This window comes from Anabrus simplex, chromosome 3, assembly GCF_040414725.1.
Source record: "Anabrus simplex isolate iqAnaSimp1 chromosome 3, ASM4041472v1, whole genome shotgun sequence".
NCBI lineage: Eukaryota > Metazoa > Arthropoda > Insecta > Orthoptera > Tettigoniidae > Anabrus > Anabrus simplex.
This window is the reverse complement of record NC_090267.1, coordinates 105,840,206-105,863,012: the sequence shown is the minus strand read 5'-3', so window position 1 is coordinate 105,863,012 and position 22,807 is coordinate 105,840,206. Positions and strand designations below refer to the sequence as shown.

Here is a 22,807-nt window from a genome sequence, read left to right as displayed (position 1 = left end):
TTATATACAGGGGCTACTATAGCAACTCTCCACTCATCTGGTATAGCTCCTTCGGCCAAACAATAATCAAATATGTACTTCAGATATGGTACTATATCCCAACCCATTGTCTTTAGTATATCCCCAGAAATCTGATCAATTCCAGCCGCTTTTCTAGTTTTCAACTTTTGTATCTTATTGTAAATGTCATTGTTATCATACGTAAATTTTATTACTTCTTTGGCATTAGAGGAAGAGACTATCTCGACATTATCCTTGTAACCAACAATCTGTACATACTGCTGACTGAATACTTCTGCCTTTTGAAGATCCTCACATACACACTCCCCTTGTTCTGGAATGTCCTTCTTGGAACCTGTTTCTGCCTTAAAATAGCTATACATACCCTTCCATTTTTCACTAAAATTTGTATGACTGCCAATTATGCTTGCCATCATGTTATCCTTAGCTGCCTTCTTTGCTAGATTCAATTTTCTAGTAAGTTCCTTCAATTTCTCCTTACTTCCACAGCCATTTCTAACTCTATTTCTTTCCAGTCTGCACCTCCTTCTTAGTCTCTTTATTTCTCTATTATAATAAGGTGGGTCTTTACCATTCCTTACCACCCTTAAGGGTACAAACCTGTTTTCACATTCCTCAACAATTTCTTTAAACCCATCCCAGAGTCTGTTTACATTTTTATTTACCGTTTTCCACCGATCATAGTTACTTTTTAGAGACTGCCTCATACCTGCTTTATCAGCCATATGGTACTGCCTAACAGTCCTACTTTTAAGACCTTCCTTTCTATCACATTTATTTTTAACTCCCACAAAAACAGCTTCATGATCACTAATACCATCTATTACTTCAGTTTCCCTATAGAGCTCATCTGGTTTTATCAGCACCACATCCAAAATATTTTTCCCTCTGGTTGGTTCCATCACTTTCTGAATCAGCTGTCCTTCCCATATTAACTTATTTGCCATTTGTTGGTCATGCTTCCTGTCGTTCGCATTTCCTTTCCAATTGACATCTGGCAAATTCAGATCTCCCGCTACAATCACATTTCTTTCTATGTCGTTTCCCACATAGCTGATTATCCTATCAAATAATTCCGAATCCGCATCAATGCTACCCTTTCCCGATCTGTACACTCCAAATATATCAAGTTGCCTATTATCTTTAGAAATGAGCCTTACACCTAGAATTTCATGTGTCTCATCTTTAACTTTTTCGTAGCTTACAAATTCTTCTTTCACCAGAATGAAAACTCCCCCTCCCACCTTTCCTATCCTATCTCTACGATACACACTCCAGTGCCGTGAGAACATTTCTGCATCCATTATATCATTTCTCAGCCATGATTCAACTCCTATTACAATATCTGGTAAATATATATCTATTAAATTACTTAATTCTATTCCTTTCTTTACAATACTTCTACAGTTCAACACTAACAATTTTATGTCATCCCTACTTGATTTCCAGTTCCCTGTTCCCTTATCACTGCTCCCTAGGCCATCCCGTTTCCCTGAATGTACCTCCCTATTACCCTTCCAAACAAATTACCTAACTTGCATGTACCACTGCAGTTTAAATGAAGGCCATCCGAGCGCAGATTCCTTTCTCCTACCCACCCATTAGGATCTATAAATTTCACTCCCAGTTTCCCACATACCCACTCCATAGTCTCATTTAAATCCCCAATCACCCTCCAGTCAGTATCCCTCCTACACAGTATTCCACTAATAACAATCTCCGCTTTCTTAAACTTCACCCGTGCTGCATTTACCAGATCCCACACATCTCCAACTATGTTGGTACTTATATCAGTTTGCCTTACGTTGTTGGTACCAACGTGAAACACTACCACCTTCTCCTTCCCCTCCTCCCTCTCTTCTACTTTCCTCAACATCTGCCTCAACCTAATTCCTGGATAACATTCTACCCTGGTTCCCTTTCCTCCACACACTTTCCCCACATGTCTAACGATGGAATCCCCCATGACCAGAGCCTCAACCCTACCCACCTCATTTGATCCCCTCCCCTCCTGGTCAGCCCTATCTTTCCTGATAGCTGCAGAAGCTACTTCCTCCTCCCTATTCTCCTTCCCATGACCCTGTTCCACCTGTCTTTTCCTATCCTCTACTCTACATTTCCCTTTCCTACCTTTTCCCTTCCTCCTACTTCCACGCATCTCAGCAACAGTTCCCTGTCCCTCATCTTCCCTCTGTTGTTCTACCTGGAGTGACTCGTACCGATTTCGCACAGACACCTGTCCTGAATTCTGATCCTGAATAGAGCCCTTGGCCTGCAATCTCCTTCCCCTTAGAACATTAGACCACCTGTCTTCTACAACTCCTCCCTTTCCTTCCCCTCCCTCTTGTACACCTACTGTAACCTGTACATTGTTTGAGGGAGTCCTATCTTCCTTCCCGTCTTCAGTGAGAATCCTAATTATCTCCCTCAAACTTTCCAACTCCTCCCTCATACCCCTCAATGCCTCACCACACCCACAATAAGTACACTCGCGCTCCTTAGCCATTCTTTACGGGGGGAAAATTTTAAATTAAAAAAATAAAATAACTTATTTGAAAAAAAAATAAATAAATGAACGGAGGGATATATTGTCTGGGATAGTACACAACAATAAGGTAATTAATATACGACTACACTACAATACTACTTAGTCGTGCTCTATTATTTTTTATTTTTATTTTTTTTATCCTAAAACCCCTAACAGGATAAAAGCTGCTGTTAATTACTGAATATCGAAAGTAATACACAAGAACTACACAATTCCAAACTGCAATTAAGCCTATCCTAATTTCAACAATATTTTAGTAAAAGTTTCTACGGATACCTCTACCACACCAGTACTACACAAATATTTTACAATAATAAAATAAGCACACTAAATTCTAATAGGATATTACTCGTATACTACTGTACAGTACACTACAGTAATTTTTAAACTACTTTCAGACGTATCCTAATTACGATACCGGTACCGTACCGTATGTCACTACTAAGCACAACAGAAATGAAATTTGCAAGAACTACTGTACTCAAAGATTACCAACGAAGCTAAATGCTTAGACAAATTATTATTAGTATTACGGTCTAATAGATATACACGAAAGATAACACACGAATATAGCACGCAAGATACGGCACTATCTAAATGTACTGTATCTATACTACAATGTAACTACACTACACTGCGTTTGGTTAAATGCTTAAGTATCAAAAGGATTGCCGTACACGAAGAAAAATAACTGGCAAGATACTATCTAATATATTATACCTTATCTTCACTACAATTCTACTGAAATGTGGTTATGTGATTATTACAGCTGGTGGATTACTATTATTTTCCCTACTCCACGGGACAGAGAAAAAAAAAGTGTCCTTAATTAGGCCTACTGAAAAATATGAGGTTGTCTACAATAATTTCTCAAATATTTCTATCAAAACAACTACTACTACTCCAGGGACTTGAACTGCAATTACTGGGATATATGAACTTTATTATTATTAGCTAACCGCTCATAAATACTGAAAGATTGAGGGAGCGAAATATAAATTACGGATACTAACTACCTACTCAGAAGTACAAATGAATGGAATACAAGGTCAGCTGATTTTCATTTATATTTACTTGACTACACTACACCCTTTGTTCACGACTGTAGCCAACAATGCAATATTTGAATATGAGGAGCGACAATAATCAATAACAATACGACTGTTAACTATTACCGTGTAATCTTTTTAACTTCTTTTTAAATGGAAGTTTACAGGCGTATCGTGTTTTTTAATGTAGTAAATTATTACCTTCGCGATAGTTTGAACGTATATCTATACGAAATACCGGAGAAGTTGCTGCAGAAGTTACGGTACTATTCCTTATGATAATCTGCCTTTGTAAGTACAACCAACGAATCTACAGATATTTACAAATATTTTTAAAGTTAATATTGTTACCTAAAGTATTACCTAAACCTAAATTCGAAACAAGGTGCACCTAGCTAGCCTACTTAACCTAGAAAACGTAATTTACTGAAGACCAACTGAATTACTTGTTACAAAATTTAAATAATTATTACTACTCCCAATTTCTACCAACAAGCACTAAACACCACTATATAAACAGCACTAAATGAATCAGATATACACAAAATTAAGCTATTTCAACAGGTTTTCACTACTTTATCACTACAATAATGCAAGAGCTCTCTCAACAGCCAACCGTTCAGTCATGTCATTACCCATACAGAATTGTAACAGCTTTTTTTCCCTTTTGTACTCCCAGACCAAAATGTCCAATATAACTAATACAATCATCACAATTCTTCTCTCCAATTCTAGCATTTAAGTCTCCCTGAATAACCATAATTTATCTGTTTGGGACACTGTTGGAGGTTTCTTCCAGAAGGCCATAATTTTTTTGTCAGTTTCTTCATTGGGTGCTGCAGATGTTGGTGCATAAATCTGGATGGTGTTCAGTGCACATGGCCTTGAATTCAATTTTATAAGCATGATCATACTGTTAACAGGCCAATATCCAATTAAAACATGATTCAAAGTTTTGGCAATGACTATGGCTCCATTACAAATTTTATGAGGGCAGATCAGATATAAATGGGAATTATTTTTTTAAATTTATTGCATCAACAAAAAAAAAAATACATAGAGATCGCTTTTCTATATAGTGTCATGCCTTTGACACACATTTTCTCGATCAGATTGGTAAGTTTTTGATGCCGTCCTGATAGAAAGAAGAGGGACGTGTGCGGTGCCAGTTGCGCATGAACGGCTCTACACTTGCATCATATCGAACCGCTGTCATCCTAGGTCTTGTTTGAGTGGTCCAAATAAATGGTAGTCACAGGGTGATAAATCTGGACTGTACGGAGGGTGTTCCAGAGGTGTCCAGTGAATTTCCTTCAGTTTTTCCCATATTAAAGTGGCAGTATGCGGCCTTGCATTGTCATGGAGAAGAAAAACGTTTCGGATCTGTTACCGGCGTCGCTTGTTGCGATACGCAGCTTGTGCTTCATCCAAAAGCAACAGTAATAGGCTGCATTAATTGTCCTTTGTTCATGAAGAAAATCCACCAGCAAAACACCTGCAAAGTCCCAGAAAATGGTTGCAAGCACCTTTCCAACAGATGGGCATGTTATGGCCTTGAATGGATCTGCTTCGTCTCTTCACCGCCACTCCACGCTTGCTTGCTTGCTTGCTTTGACTCTGGGGTGTAATGATGCACCCAAGTTTCATCACAAGTCACAATACGATTCAAGAAATCCTGTGCTTCCTCCTCGTAGCGAGGCAGGAGTCTCTGACAAACTTCCTGGAGTAAAGATTTTTGTTCCCAGTTGAGGAGACGAGGAATCCACCTGGCAGACAATTTTCTTAAATGAAGTTAATCTTGGATGATGGTTTGAACACTTCTGCAACTTACTGCTACGGCTAAAACAATTTTCAAAATTTTTATTCATCGAACTTCACCAATAATGTCACGAATGACAAAACAATGTTGTCTGCAGTGATGCTTGTCATCAGTCTCCTTTCATGAGGTTCATTTTCCACAGCTTCTCTTCCTCCCACAATTTTTTTTAGCCCATTTATACACTTGAGTCTGCGAAAGTGTTTCTTCCCCAAACTGTGTGCAGAGCTGTCTCAATTTTGGAGGTTTTGGTGCCCTCTTTTATGAAAAATTTGATAATGATGCATTGCACAACGGACGTGTGCACCTCTTGCTCACTCGTGGCATAGTGAAGCAGCCTAGCTCTCCAGTCGTTCGCGCGCGCAAACCCCTTCTCCAGACACCCCCACCAACATCCTGGCAAAGCCCTGCCTCAGAATTACTACTAACAGCAGCGGTACATTCAAATTCCCGTTTATATTTGATCTGCCTTTGTTACTGTGGTGACCAAAAAAGTAAACAGTATTTCCATTGATAGTATCGAAGTTACCACTACCATGTCCATATAAATGTGTCTAAATCTTTAAATTACATTTTACTGGCTGGTGCTTATGTAAGTTTTAATCCTTTCTTGATTCCTGTTTAATGGGATCTGAATCAGTATTAGGAAAGCATCTGAAATTTCCCAAGTAGAACAAATTAAAAGCATCTGCTGACCAACCATCATATAGATATTCAAACTCGGAAGACCTTTGCAAAAACCTTTGTGTGGAGCATGCTTCTGTATGGTTGCAAAAGCTGGACATTAGGAGAGCAGGAAAAAAAAAGACTACAGGCATTTGAAATGTGGGTCTGGAGAAGAATGCAGAGGATAAGTGGGACTGAAATGAAGAGCAATACCTAAGTCCTTAGAGAGGTAGGAGAAAAACACAGTCTGGTAACTTTGAAAAACAGAAAATAAAGTGTATTGGTCACATTCTGTGGCATGAAGAGTTTCTTTGTAACATCAATGAAGGAAAAATTGCAGGGAAAAGAGGAAGAGGACAACCCAGAATGTCTTATTTCAAGAACTTGCTTCAGAGACTGGACTCCAATACCCAAGCTGAGTTGAAAAGACTGGCTCAAGATAGACTTCTATGGTTGTGGCGACAAGGCTTAACCTTTACAAGATGATGATGATGATGATGATGATGATGACAGTCTGTCTGTATATTTCTAAAAACAGTTATTAGCATTACAACAAGGGTAGGAGATGGGAAGAAGTGGCAGAGTCAGAGGTATTTTACAAATAATGACCACAAGAGAAAACTAAACATTTTGCTGTAATTCCAAAGGGTTTGTTCTTTCTCTCTTTCCTCAAATCAGTTACAAGTAACAGTTAACAAATAATAGGAATTAATATTTAGAAAGTTTTCAATGACAACATGTTGTGATTAACAACTGGGAAGAATGAACTCCCAGTTCCTCAAGGCTTGTTATCCTGTGTTAGGTTAAGACAAAACTTTGGTATTCTTCATAACCTGAGTGAGTGAGTTCCCGATTTGATGGAAACTGTTCAATTAATATTCTGTCAGAGAGAACAAACTCACAACCTTTAAGACCTTAAGAGTCTGACATTAAATTTATGGCACTTTCTTAATTTATTCCCAGAGAGGAAACAAAATCCTGAGAGCCTTTCAAAGCTTTTACACCCTTGACACTCACTGCCCTTATTTCACATGGAAGTAACAGAATCAAAACTTGGATCAGAAGGATCCAGAATAAATAGTAGCAGAAGCTCATAGTACAAAGCCTGGTGTAAATTTAAATTTCCACTGAGAAAAGAGGCCGAACACAAGAAGGGGATGCTGAACCACTCACGCAGTCCCAAGACATGATCACAAGAAGACCTAATGGGGCCCATTCTACCTTGTGACTAAGCAAGGGAAATTAACAGCCAAAAATGCAAGAATGGAAATTTAGAAAAACTTAGAATAAATCAAAGTGAACGAGGGTCTACACTAGTGCTTCCTTATGACATTACACCCACTCGGGTGGTTACATCCTTGGCTAGTAAACTAAGAAAAACCTACATTTTACAAAGTTAAATTAATTTACAAAACCGTACGTTAAAATTTTGTAATTGTGGCACAGCGTTACATAATAATTTTGTGTGGCTATTTCTAGCTGAGTGCAGCTCTTGTATGGCAGATCCTCCGAGGTTGGACGGCATCTGTCATGTGGAATTAACCAATGAAGGTTAAAATCCATGACCCAGCCGGGAATCGAACCTGGGACCCTCTGAACCGAAGGCCAGTACGCTGACCATTCAGCCAACGAGTCAGACACAACATTACACGCTAGAGGAGAACGCTGATATCTTCCAGTCACCACACACAAATAAACAAGTTCACATGATCGGGATTACGGAAGCCGCCTACCTTAGATATTGCCCCAGCTTGCCCACTGCCTTAAGCAAACGAGACCCTCACATGTTAGTACACCAGTCAAGATGGATTCTGGGAGGCCAAGATCTACCTTATTTATAATGGGGAGCTGGGCTATTTAAATTTGTTAGTCGATAGGGGCAACTCAAGAACTGAATAAATAAACCAGGGAGTGCCAACTCTTAACCATTCCAATTAGGTAGGTTGCACCGTAAACCAAAATAGGGACGTCTGTTAACGAGCTTTAGAATTATGTAGTGTTCTTAAGGTTCAGCTTGTTTTCACAAGGAAGAGGCCATACTGATATCACAATTAGAATATACTACATAGCTTCCAAAGTTGTTTGAAATATGAATCATACAAGAGTACCACGAGGAAAGTGAATCCTGTTGTCAGACTTCAAGAAGAAGGTGTGTATAAGTTTTTATGTAATAGCAGAAAAATCCTGGCATATCTTATCCCACATTTGTTTTTTAGTTACAAATGTATTTTCAATAATGAAAACAATTAAAACTGTAATAAAAAGTGTGTTTTCCACCCTGCTGTTGGAAGTTCCACCAACACATCATTACCATCATAGGAAAGTGGTGTTCTTCCTTGTGTGTAGGGAGAATAGAGAAACTAGAAAACAACTAATGAGGGAACTGAATAGAGTGAAAAAGGAAGCAAAAGAGAATTATATGAATGGCATTCTTCAAGAGGGTAATGACCACAAAGGGAAATGGAAAAAGCTGTATTCATATATTAGGAATCAAAAAGGAAAAGGAATCCAAATTCCTACAATGGTGGGAGAAGGGGGTGAACACTATTTAACAGATACTGAGAAAGCAAACCTCTTTAGTAGGGAATTCCGAGATTCAGTAGAAGATTTTCAGGACTTGGAAACCGTAACAGAAGATAGAGAGGGAGAGACACAGAGGGAAACAAGAAGCTTCTCATTCACAAATGAAGATATTTTCAGAGAAATCCAACTGCTTCAGCAAGGAAAAGCAGCAGGAAGTGATCAAATTACTGGGGAGGTATTAAAGACAATGGGGTGGTATATAGTGCCTTATTTAAAATTTCTCTTTGACTATGTCATAAATAATAGTGTGATACCAAAGGAATGGAAGGAATCTATAATAATACCAATTTATAAAGGAAAGGGTGATAAAAGGAAACCAGAGAACTACAGACCAATCAGCCTGACGAGTACAGTTTGTAAAATACTGGAGAGTTTAATAGCAAAGTACATCAGAGGGATATGTGATGATAAAAATTGGTTCATGAGGAGCCAGTATGGATTTAGAAAGAAATTTTCTTGCGAGGCACAACTGGTGGGATTTCAGCAGGACATATCAGATCAGTTAGATTCAGGAGGCCAGTTAGATTGCATAGCCATAGATCTTTCCAAAGCCTTTGATAGAGTGGAACATGGAATATTATTAAAGAAATTGGAGGGAATAAAATTGGACGTAAGGGTTATACGTTGGATAAGAACATTTCTAAATTCAAGGGTTCAGAAAGTCAAAGTAGGAAATAATATATCACAGGAAGAGAAAGTCTGGAAGGGAATTGCGCAGGGTAGTATAATCGGTCCGTTACTTTTCTTAATATACGCAAATGACTTAGGGAACAATATAACATCGAAAATAAGATTGTATGCAGATGACATAATTGTTTATAGGGAAATAAATAACATTGAGGATTGTTCAGAATTACAAAGGGACCTTGACAGTATACAGGAATGGGTTGAAGAAAATAATATGAAGATTAATGGAGGCAAATCAACTGTTACAACATTTACAAACAGGAGCTTTAAAACTGAATTTGAATATACTTTGGATGAGGTAGTTATCTCAAAAGATGGCAAGTGCAAATACTTAGGTGTGAGATTTGAAAGTAATTTGCACTGGAAGGGTCATGTTGATGACGTTGTTGGGAAAGCATACAGATCGTTACATGTCATAATGAGGCTACTTAAAGGATGCAACAAAGAATTAAAAGAAAAAAGTTACTTAAGTATGGTTCGTCCATTATTGGAATATGCAAACAGTGTTTGGGATCCTCACCAAGAATACCTAATAAAAGAACTAGATGGTGTGCAGAGGAAAGCAGCAAGGTTTGTAACAGGGGATTTCAGGAGAAAGAGTAGTGTATCAGAAATGTTAAAGGAACTTGGGTGGGAAACTTTAAGTAAGAGAAGGGAGAAAACTAGACTTATAGGATTATATAGAGCCTATACAGGAGAAGAAGCATGGGGAGATATCCGTGAGAGGCTTCGGTTGGAAAATAATTATATTGGTAGAACTGACCACAAGTACAAAATTAGAAGGAATTTTAGCAGAAGCGATTGGGGTAAATTTTCTTTCATTGGGAAGGGCGTGAAGGAGTGGAACAGTTTACCAGGGGTAGTGTTTGATCCTTTTCCAAAATCTGTACAGATATTCAAGAAGAGAATAAACAACAACAGAGATAATAAATTAAATGTTAGAGAGCATTCGACCAGTGCAGGATATTGTAAATAATAAATGTGTGTGATTAAATTAATTCCATCCCCTGGTCTAAGGTGTTTGGACAGCCCAAGTAGGGGACTGCCTGTAGGGGTGAAGTACAGTGGGGACTTCGAGGGCCCTGGGATCGCTACGGTAGCTGTGAAGGCCCTTCAGGAACTCTGAAAAGTGGTGGCAAAAGGGGCTCTGGTTAAGACGCAGCAGGTTGTTATGCTACTTAGGTTCCAAAATGGGTAAAATATAAATATGTAAATAAATTCAATGTTAATTTTAATCTTATAGCAGTTGTATAGTATTATTAGAAGTAATTTCACATACCGTACTCTAATGAGTTGACTATGTTTGTAAGATATTATAAATAGAATTTTGTAAACTATATAAATTTATTAAGGATGATGTGTGTGTTTAATAGAAAAAATTATTAGCGTAAATTGTATAATATTGTATTCTAGGAAAATTTTCTTCGTTTCCTGTTAATGTAAAATTTAGTGCTTGACAATAATGTATTTTAGTGTACCATTTGCCACCGAGGTAGACACCTCATTTGCAAATAAAGAGATTTTGATTTGATTTGATTTGATTTGATTTTTTTATTACTCTTTTAGGTACCACTAAGTTTCTTGTAAACATTACATTTATAAACATGTTAAGATACTTACTTAAAATGACTGCCTTTCTGTCTTTGTGTACGATATTTGGCTTTCTCCAATGAATATAATACATTCCACCTTATGTAAAGTCACATGCCATTACATCTGTCATACTTTCAAGCACCTCATTTTGAGAATTTATGTTCATATACTTGTTTGCTCTGTTTGCATTACTTATTCTAAAATGTATAAAACAATTCCTAATGATTAACTTTCATCATTTTCTTTTACTTTAGCCGAGATTTTCTAGTCTTTCAGCAGTCTGGAAAACCACCCTTGATTGCAACAAGCAATGGTTTCAAGGAAACAATTTTACTGTGTTCAACATCTGATGGTCATTATGATTCTGTTTATTCCAAGTCTTACATCGAGAAGGCAGCATTCTGTCAGTGTAAGTTTTCTCTTTACTCCTAAATTGTACTTTAGTTGTGAAATGAAGGTTCTTTTAAGAGAGGATTTATATCAGAGTTCAGGCAAGCAAAATGCAATTTATGATTGGAATTCTGAACAGAAACTACTAATTTATGTTTTTATTTCCACTTATGTCACATCTTTTTTTGAGAATTACTTCAACACAAATTATAAAATATTGTTAACCCTCTGTTAGGGCTCTCTTAGCCTTCAGATTGAGGGCAGAGTTTTCTCATTGCCACACATGCGTTGTTAACATCGTCTGTCTCTCCCCTCTGATATGCTTACTGTAGTGTGCGCATGACACACTAGTTGAGTGAGAACCCTAGTCAGCTTTGGGTTTGTACAGTAGCATGATTTAAAATAAATCTGTGAGATCGCACACATTTCCATTTGTATGCCGCTTTGTCTGGTCTAGATATACCGTCAGACGGGGTGATTTTGTACGGTTTTGAAGTTATTTTCGTCTCAACTCATGAAGGGGATCTTAAATTGTATTGTGTTTCATCCTAATAATGAGGAATATATCCAATTAATGCAATATCCTACAAACGAAAAATATACACCAACACGGGTTTTCCTGAGAAAACATAAAGTAGTGTCCGAATTCACCCCGTACTTTGGGGTGATTTTGGACGCACATGCATTTTAAACCGCTGTCCGAATTTTCAAAGCGTATTAGGTGATTTCAGACATAAATAGTTCTTTTTGCTTTAGTTTTGTGCTATTTAAAGTGTACTGAGGGTGTCCAAAATATGACTAACTGGTTAAAATCATTGTAATGATAAATGTAATGTGTTACAGATCGATCTTTTTTTTCTGACAAGGTTAATGTAAAGTTTTATGGTCTAAATTGAAATATTAATAGTTATAAACCGTACAGAGATCCTACTGAGAAATCTTAATAATTTTTCTTACAAACGATACAAATCTCAGAGCAAAAAAAGATCGAGTAGTTGCCACGGCCTATAAATCTAAAATACGTTTTCTTTGAAAATAAACATTCCTCTCTTCTCAACTTGGAGTGGAAGTATTTTCAAAATTTGTTCTTTAACTATTGTATCCTCAACAGGGATGTTAGGGAACACAAACACTTTTCTGCTATTTTTATATGGATGCAAGATTTGACACCCACATCCCTTGAACGAATATTTCAGGCCAGGCCAAAATACTGCCTGTATGCTCTTTGTTCCTCAACTTGTATTTATAATCTGCAACAAGAAAAGCCTCTTCTTGCAACACCAGAACGTCATTACATTCATTGTGTGTTTCATCGCATTCATTTTCACTGCTGCTGCCAGCGTCAGCACTTCTGCATTGCTTTCATCTCAGCGGAAGTCAGGCCAAAAATAGACTTCCCAGGAAGAACATTTAATTTGCGGCAGCAGCGGGAAGTAGCAGGTTGTGTTGGGTTGGAGCGTGGCCGGAGGGTGACGAGCTTCCTTAAGCATTGTCTTTTTCCCATTTTGTCTTCCCATTTTTAGGATGTACATTCCGCACTTAACTTTATAGGATGGACCAAGGCATAGGCCTACCATACAAATCAAATGCTTTCCTATAAGACAACTGGACACTTTTAATATCACGTACGGCTTTTTAAAATAATTTTGGTATCGTAATCGCCCCTCAAAGCAGCTTCTTTCTGCCTCTGACAATTTCTAGGTATTGTCCAAAATCACCCAGACTGCTTTCAATTTTCAGCAAAATGTGCATAAAACACTATTTTTCACTAAATTACACCAAAATTCCACAGCAAAGGTTTATAAACACTTCAGTCAGTTGAACTCACTAAAAACCATAGTTATAATGCATTCCTTCCGACCGCGGCAATTGAAAGTATCCACTTAATGATACTGCATGAACTTTCAACATTGCCAGTGCACACGGGAAATTTTCCAAAGTATGAAGTCGATTCGTAATAAAAAGCACAGAATGCGGGAAACCTAACCTCAAGGTCGAACTAAAACGCACGCAGTAGTGCAAAGCACCAGCGGCTCATTGCTATGCGACAAAATATGGCAAATCTACCATACTGTCCGAAACCACCTCTGTGTCCGAAATTGCCCCGTTTGACGGTATGTGATAGGAACATGTTTGTATAATAACGACAACAACAATAATAATAATGATAAACAGTGAAAAAATGTAAAAAAAAAATGCACACTAAGACTATATAATATTGACAAATAATCTGATGTCTGCTCCTGTCTTATCTTATGTTCAATCTATTAGATGGTTTGTGACCACTCATGCAACATAAAGTAACAAAAGTGCTACCTTATATTATGCATCATTTATAGGCTATCAAATTAGTTAAAACAAACTTCTTTTCAGTTGATTACCTAGTCTTTTCTTAAATGGTTTCAAAGAAGTTTGAAATTTATCAAACATCTCCCTTGGTAAATTACTCCACTCCCTAATTCCTCTTACTATATTATTAAGAAGCATTTGACTTTTCACTACATTACATGCATAGTAAAATAACTACAATTTAGAACTCTGAACATATTCAGTTGGCTGAGATGTTAAAAAGTGGAAGTCTTTTGGATCTCCTGCATAAGCCTGTATAGAACATGCTGAACAATGTTTATCAGCTTCACATTCACACTGTGGAAAATAAATTTTCTTGCATTTGAACAGGAGGCCCCACATACTCCATGTTTAGGCCTTTTGTGGTTAAGTGTTTACCAGGCTCTCCTGGGTATCAAAACTTAAGCAACATGTTTGTAGTTGGTGATGAATCCCATGTTGACTGAATTGGTCCTTTTGGAATTATTGATGACATTGTAAAGTCGTTCGATCCTGGGTCTGTAGTTCTTTTCCGAATTCAGTGAGTATAAGCTGAAACTGAGAAATTCTTCTGAGGACACAGAGCACAGTTTTCTGCGAAACGTTAAGAATTTCACCTTATTTTCTTGACACGGCACAAGCCCTAAAACCTATACAATATCATGTCTTATATCTATTAAATTACTCAATTCTATTCCTTTTTTTTTTTTACAATACTTCTACAGTTCAACAGTAACAATTTTATGTCATCCCTACTTGATTTCCAGTTCCCTGTTCCCTTATCACCGCTCCCTAGGCCACCCCATTTCCCTGAATGTACCTCCTCATTACCCTTCCAAACAAATTTCCTAACTTATACGTACCACTGCGGTTTAAGTGAAGGCCTTCTGAGCCCAGATCCCTATCTCCTACCCACCCATTAGGATCTAGAAATTTCACTCCCAGTTTCCCACAAACCCACTCCATAGTCTCATTTAAATCGCCAATCACCCTCCAGTCAGTATCCCTCCTACACAGTATTCCATTAATAACAATCTCCGCTTTCTTAAACTTCACCCGTGCTGCATTTACCAGTTCCCACACATCTCCAACTATGTTTGTACTTATATCAGCTTGCCTTACGTTGTTGGTACCAACGTGAAACACTACCACCTTCTCCTTCCCCTCCTCCCTCTCTCCTACTTTCCTCAACATCTGCCTCAACCTAATTCCTGGATAACATTCAACCCTGGTTCCTTTTCCTCCACACACTTTCCCCACGTGTCTAACGATGGAATACCCCATGACCAGAGCCTCAACCCTACCCACCTCATTTCCAGTGTTTTTCAGGTCTGTTCAGGTTCTTAACAGCCAAATTAGAAATGAAATGAAAATCCACAGCCTGTTTCCAGTCATCTGACCAGTTAAGGAATGGAATGAATGAAACCCCTACCTAGCGGTGAGGATAGGAATTGTGCTGGCTGCCGAAGCCTGTCGCACTCCTCTGGGGCAATGATTAATGACTGACAGATGAAATGAAATGATATTGGAGAGTGTTGCTGGAATGAAATATGACAGGAAAAACCGGAGTACCTGGAGAAAAACCTGTCCCGCCTCCACTTTGTCCAGCACAAATCTTGCGTGGAGTGACCGGGAAGCCAAATTAGAATTCGTGTATAAATCACAATGAGAAGTTTTACCTGGAGATAAACTTCGGGATATTCTGCTTCTTCTGAATTACAAACTGAACCTGTTGTATGCTACTTTTTCCACCAATTTTGAAATGCAAGATTTTGTAGGGATGTTAGTTGTGGATATTTACTAGCAAATTTCTAAATTCATATTCCAGAGTTCCTGTTTTTCACATAACATTCCACCAAATGACTTTGCTGTTCGATGTATACTTAATTTTCCAATCAGTTACTTAATACATAAGCAATATACATAGTAATACAAAAGCAACAGTCTCTCATGCACATTGCAGTACAATTCTCATAAGCAACTAGCTACTGGGAGGTTTTTGAATACCTGGCTTCTCATGCTGCGGAGAAGAGTGATGCGAGGTTTCTTCATAAAATGAGAGCACAGTATGAAGCCACTACTGTTATTTCTGTAAATCTTCGTAGATCAACATTTGTTCATTTCTGTCTTCAGTAGTATAAAATACTTGGAGCGGAAAGTCTTCGTTTTTCCTGCTTCTCTTTCCTTTTCCCTATAGTTTCCTGATGCCTCCATTTATGAAGTAGGATAATCTTTCGTCATCAGTTATTGAATCCTTTATTTCCTCATATTTTAGACTTTCACCACAGCCCCACATTTCTCTTTACATATATTTTTTTCCTTCCAACTCTCTGTTACCTCTATTTTGTTACTAATTTTGCAGCTATAGTACTTTACTTTTTGACTTGGTTTTTCAAGAGAGATCACCTGAATAATGTCCGGCTCCATGGCTAAATGGTTAGGGTGCTGGCCTTTGGTTACACGGTTCCCAGGTTCGACTCCCAGTAGGGTCAGAAATTTTAACCATAATTGGTTAATTTTGCTGGCACGGGGGCTGGATGTATGCGTCGTCTTCATCATCATTTCATCCTCATATAATACCAATATAGTTGGTCCATTATTGGACATACTAAATTTTCCAGCTAACTCATTCCTGGTTGCCAGTGTTTCGTCCCAGTGTGCTAAGTAGGGCTCATCAGTTGGTAAATAGCACACCTATTGAGACGCATGGCTAGTGCATACCGTGCAGGCCACTGCGTAGGCTACTTGGAGCCACTGGCGGTGCCATTGCACTATGAGAGATTTTGTCTTGACGCAAGTGTGATAAACAGATGTTACTTGAAAACAATATTCTTTCACCCATGGGTAAATAATATAAGTACCTTGGCCTGGTAGGAAGATCTGCATCTCTTCGACATCTTGAGCCTTGGCCTGGGTGAGGGATCTCTTCTCGGCCAAAGCTTGCTTCTCCTTGATGTTCTGCTGCTGCTGCTGCTGCTGCTGCTGCCGCCACTCTGCCAGGGAAAACAGCTGCATCATCTTGACCCGAAGTGGGTGGTGGTCGAATCTTCCAATCCCCGGTGCTGTATCCAGTATTCGGGAGATAGTGGGTTCGAACCCCACTGTCGGCAGCCCTGAAGATGGTTTTCCATGGTTTCCTATTTTCACACCAGGCAAATGCTGGGGCTGTACCTTAATTAAGGCCACGGTCGCTTCCTTCCCATTCCTAGACCTTTCCTATCCCATCGTCGCCATAAGACCTGTCTGTGTAGGTGCGACGTAAAACAAATAGAAAAAAAAGTATGCTGTCAACCAAGGAACAGCTCTACTGGGGAATAGCCGCTGACACGGTTGATGCATCATTGTAGGGCAAAGAGTGACTGCGGTACCTGACGGTTCCACAGTCGATGTTCTTGGTCTATCAGATGGACCTGTAGCATCCTTTTCAGCTCCTCGTCTTGTCGTCCTGTTGGATTGGCCCTTGGGTTGTAGATAGTGGTGGTCTAGTGCTCCAGACCCCATTCTCTCATTATTTGCTGCCACTTCCTTGATGTGAATTGACTCCCGTTGTCTGACAGAATGCACCGTGGATAACCATAGCGGCTGAATACCTCGTCTTGTAGCAGGCTGGTGATGCGTCCCGTCGTGGCTTCAGGTATCGGAAAGGCCTCAGTCCATCTTGTGAAGAGGTTGGTGATTACTAGGAGTCCTGTTTTGCCCCGTGGTGTTCTAGGGTAAGGACCCATCAAGTCCAGGGCTATGACCTCCCACAGGCATTGTGGCAGTCTTCCTCATTGGCTGAAATCTGCCTTCCTGTTGCTAGCCTTGTTGCAGGCACAGGTGTAGCACCCCTTCACGTAGTCCAGAATGTCTTTCTGCATTCTGACCCAGAAGAATCTTCGTCAGATAGACTAGTATGTCTCTTTGCCTCCTGGATTTCCAGCCTCAGTGCTGTCGTGGAACTTCTCAAGAATGTCAGTTGTGTGCTGTCTGGGGATCACCACTACTGCAGGCGTAACGAAGAGGTGCGACGTGTTCATCAAGAGTCCTCCGTCAACTCGGAAGTTCTTATAGCACATCTTGAATTCCTTTGGAACAAGTCGACTATCGGTGTTCTGTCTGCTAATCCGTTGCGTCATGGTCCTACAGGTCTTGTCTTTTTCCTGCCACTGTTTGATCACTCCCAGATCAAGTTCCTTCTTGATGGTCATAAGGACAGGTTCCTAAGGCTCCTTCTGGTGTCTTTGTGGGAACTCCCTCTCGACAGTGGTGCTCCTAGCTTCAGGTTCCATCGTCGGATGCCTAGATAAGCTGTCTGCTCCTATGTTCGTAGGCCCTGGAACCTGACACACATGGAAATGAAATTCTGCGATTAAGATCTCACCGCATCAATTTGGATTTTGAGCCGAGACTGAGTTCAACCATTTGAGAGTGGCGTTATCGGTGTAGAGCTGGAACTTCCCTCCCTCCACGTAGCCTCTGAATTTGCCCTGGCTCACACCACGGCTTTCCTTCTCGGCAGTGCAGTTGCAATGTTTGGTGGGAGATAGCTTCCTGCTGGCATACTCAATGAAATACCCTTCTGCCGTCACTCCTCTCCTGGAATAACACTGTTCCTAAGCCGAAGTCGCTGGCATCCGTCTGCGGGCACATCTTCCATTGAGGGTTGGGATGGGCTAGACCGGGAGCATGCATATCGCAGCCTTAATGCCTTGGAATGCTGCATCTTCCTTGCTGGTCCATCGGAGCGGGCAGTTGTTATGGAGTAGATCGGTGAGTGGTATTGCCTTCTCAAGGTGTGGCATGAAGCTGCTATACCATCCACACAAGCCAAGGAATTGATGTACTTGTCGCTTGGTCCGTGGGCGTTCAGCTTCTTTGATAGCTAGATTCTTCTCTGGTTGCCTTTCTAAGTCTTCAGAGGTTAGGACATGGCCAAGATATTCTACGTGGGACTGGGCAAAGTGGCATTTCTCCACTTGGCAAGTCCATAAATCTTCAGTCATTCCAGCACTTTCCTCAGATCTACAAGGTGTTCTTGAAAATTCTTGCTGTGAATTAAAATGTCGTCCAGATACACTTGGCAAAAATCTCCAACATATCCTGATAATACCTTATCCATCAGTCGCATGAAGGTGGCAGGAGCATTTTTCAATCCAAAGGGCATTACTGCAAACTGGTACAATCTTCTTGGTGTCATGAAAGCGGTCAGTGGTCTAGAACTTTTCTCGACCTCCACTTGCCAGTGTCCAGAGTTGAGATCCAGCATGCTGAAAATCGTAGACCCACATACTTGTTTCAGCGAGTCTTTCAGGTCAGGCATGGGGGAGGCATCACTAACGGTCTTCTCGATCAACCTGCGGAAGTCCACAGACAGTCGATACTCCCCATTCTCCTTTGGTAGGACGATAGGTGATGTCCATCAGGATGTAGAGGGTTCGATGAGACCTTGTCCTTCCATCTCTTGAATCTTCTGGGTGACGAAGTTGCGCTTATCTGGTCTGATTGGATATGGACGTTGCTTGATGTGTGAAGAAGCGCTGCATTCAGTGGTGTGCATTACCATGGTAGTCCGTCCTATTTTACTGGTGATGGCTTCTGGAAAGTCCTTCAAGGTGTGCCTCAGCTCCTCTTCTTCACTCGGTCGAAGATGCGTTAACTGGATATCTCCTAGGTCTATGGCGACTTCTGTATCCTTGCGAGTCCGGAGATTTCCATCATGCCAGGCGACCCTCAGACGTCTGTCTTTTCCCAAAAAAGACCTCATGAGCTGCATAGTCTAGGATCACCTTGTATTCCACCAGAAAGTCATGACCTAATATGATGTCAGGTGTCAGATTCTGAATCACTGCAATATCGATTACAATAGGCATGTTCATGCATTTAGCGGTTACCCTGTCCACTGCTCCTACTACCCTTCCGAGATGGTGAGACTTCATAGGCGGTAGTAATCTGTCAACAGTCCCATTGACGAATGAATTCTTGCTTGGCTGTCGAGTATGGCTGAAAAATTCTCGTTGCAAATTCTTAAGAAGATAGCTGGGGGGGTTTGGCCTGTTCTATTCACAATCTTGCCAATCCCTCTCCTACTTGACCAGGGTTGCTCGTCTGTCAGGTCTTGAGGCGCATTCCTGATCTCGGCCCCATTCCCCCTTAATCCAGAATGGGCCGGACTTAGTTTCTCCAACGTCAGGGTTGGCCACTTGTTCTTCAGGTGTCCCCATCTTCCACATTGGTAGCACTTCCTAACTGCACTGGTCTCTTCCGTAGCTTTGCTCTTGCGTTCCTCCTCCAGCTGGGCGATGATTCTGCGTAGATCATAAAAGGATCTGGGTTGTGATACTTTCACTAGGGGTCGAATCTTATTGTGGAGTAGCTCTGTGATATGGTAAGATCTCGTTTTTGCTTCCTTCCTGGTGCAGTCGTTTGAAGAGTTGGTACTTCTGTAGGACGAAGGCGCTAGCTCTCATGTCAGTGGGTTGTGCCTCAGTCAGTAGCTTCCTTTTCATGGAGCTCTTCACCCTTTTGGAATTAATCCTAGTGAGGAATTCCCTCTTGAAGTCCATCCAGTTTAGAATTAAACTCTACAAGTTATTCCACCAAGTAGCGTCTTGCCCCTTTAGTCGCGGTATGATGAGTTGCACGAAGATATCATCTGGTAGGTTAGTCCTTCAACAGACTAACCGATCCCTCAATGAAGCTAATTGGGTTCTCTTCCAGTCGCCCATGGAATTCCGGAAGGCTCTCCATAATCACCGTCTGGTCTAGGTTTCCTTTATTGCCGGTCTGATATGAGGTGGTTACAAGTGTTACGGTCTGTCCTGTTTGTGTTAATCGATTTTCTACCGTGTGAAGGATGCTTTCCCTTATTGTCTGCACATTTTTTTAAAATCCTTTTTTCAACAGCAGAAATACAGCTCCTGAAATTTCCCTCGACAGCAGAGATACGGCTTTCAAAATTTAACGCAATTTAACTCAACGGTAGAGATTCTCTCCTCAACCTGTTGCTTTATGTCGGAAACCTGGATTTCCACCTCCTCCTTGAGGTTCAAGATATCCCCTTCCAGATGGCTTACTCTACTATTAATCTGGTCAACCTGTCCCAGTTTTGACCTGATGTCGGATATCTGCTGCGTTAATCGATTGGTGATGTCGCTAATTTGTGATGAAATTTTGTCATTTATGGTTGAAATGTTTGTTTCTAAGCCCTGTTCAACTGTGTAAACCTGCGTATACACCTGTGATATTTGTCCAGTTAAAACTGAGTTAACTTGAGAAATTTTGTCTGAAAGCTTGTCATTTACATCTGAAATTTTTCCTTTTAGGCTGGAATTGACATCTGAAATTTTGTCATTTACATCTGAAATTTTGTCATTTAGTGCCTGCATCATGGTCATTAGGTTAGATCACATTTAGGTTGTATTTACCTCTTCTTCTGTCTCCGAATTTTCATTCAATTCAATGAAAATTTTTCGAGATCTTCTCCTTTTTCCACGAAATCTTCCCATAGCCGCATCTGTAGCATTTTTTCATCCCGTTCATTGGGAGATTCCTCTTGGTAAGTCGTCTCTAATCTGTTTCAGTGACATATGCTCTAGTATGACTTGCATTTTGATCTACTACACTACTACACTCGTATTCACTCCTAAATTTTTACGTCCTGTCCCATGGTCACCAGTTAATGTATCCACAAAGAGGCACACGAAATGCTGTCAGTTGGTACAGTTATTTATTCACATCTATTTACAAATTAACACACACATAACCTTAATCACAGTATCACAAACAAAACACTTTGCTCCGAGAATGTCAACAAAGCCACCATTCTAAACAACTGCTGATCACTTCAACATGGAGACTGCAACCACTGCATGTCAACACAAGGTCACAAGTATATTCTTGCTACACCATAACTGTGCTGAACAATAACTCATCGTTACCATCAAGACCATCTCCTTATATATGTGCCTGGCCAGGCTTCTAGAAAGCTACATTACAAAAAATACCTTCTCAAAAATTCTAGAGTGCTTAATAGATTATAATGTACAGAATATTCTACAATCATCTAGTGCCTTTCTGAAAGTTAGTGTTTCAAAATACTGTAGTGGATTACAAATTATATATACAGGTAAGAATAAATTATATAATATTATTTTACAGGTATTTACATTAACTGAACTCATTTAAATATTTATGTACAGCACGTTCCATGACATAACCTCATACACAATACCATGATTCGACTATGCAAATAATAATAATAATAATAATAATAATAATAATAATAATAATAATAATAATAATAATAATAATAATAATTTGAGCTTGATACTTTATCAGTCTAATTTTCAAAAATTGATGCCTGCCTGGCCATCAGTTGATAAAGATGTTGATTCCCATAAGGAACCTGAAATATTTGCATTATAAATTATATTGGTTTTCCTTCAGGCTAGCAACATGTCGGAAGGACACTTGATTGCTTTCAAGACTTGTAAAAAGAAAAAGGCAAGACCGTAACGGGACACATGGCCCAGTACTTGGAAGGAAGATGATGATTGATGATGATGATGATGATAATGATTATATTGGTATTATAAATTTACTCATTCAGAACAAATATTTCAGGTTCCCTATGGGAATCAACATCTTTATCATTTCATCCTCATCACGACGCGCAGGTTGCCTACAGGCATTAATTCAAAAGACCTGCACCTGGCAAGCTGAACTTGTCCTCGGACACTCCAGGCATTAAAAGCCACACGCCATTTCATTTCATTTACCTGAATAATCCTGTAACAGAAAATAATGACTACATCTACCATTTTTATGTACTTCATTTTTTCATTCATTGAATAAAATGTTAAGAATTTTAACTAGTAAACTAAATTTCTTTTATTTTGATAGCTCTGGTGTATGAGGTGCTGTACGAGGATGTGTTTAAGCTCCAGGATGTAGGCTATGCTGTTGAGAAAATGCTCCACAAATCAGGCCGTAATCGGAGGGATAGCCATGTCAACCAGATTAGCTCTACTGGAAGGTTGGTTCATGTCTTTGTATGAGGAAGATATAACTGATGGTCCTTGCATATGTTAAAATTTATATTTTATTTTATCAGTAATGAAATATACTATTACACCTGTATAGTTC

At 39.6% G+C, this 22,807-nt stretch overlaps 1 protein-coding gene across 1 annotated transcript in view; it reads left to right on the top strand.

Moving 5' to 3' along the window:
* Positions 1-22,807, top strand: part of otu (ovarian tumor) — a 328,266-nt gene that overhangs the window by 122,101 nt on the left and 183,358 nt on the right. Inside the window, exons 5-6 of the mRNA XM_067144171.2 lie at positions 11,218-11,372; positions 22,565-22,697. Coding sequence (XP_067000272.1) covers positions 11,218-11,372; positions 22,565-22,697 — 288 coding nt within the window. The remainder of the gene's footprint in view (positions 1-11,217; positions 11,373-22,564; positions 22,698-22,807) is intronic.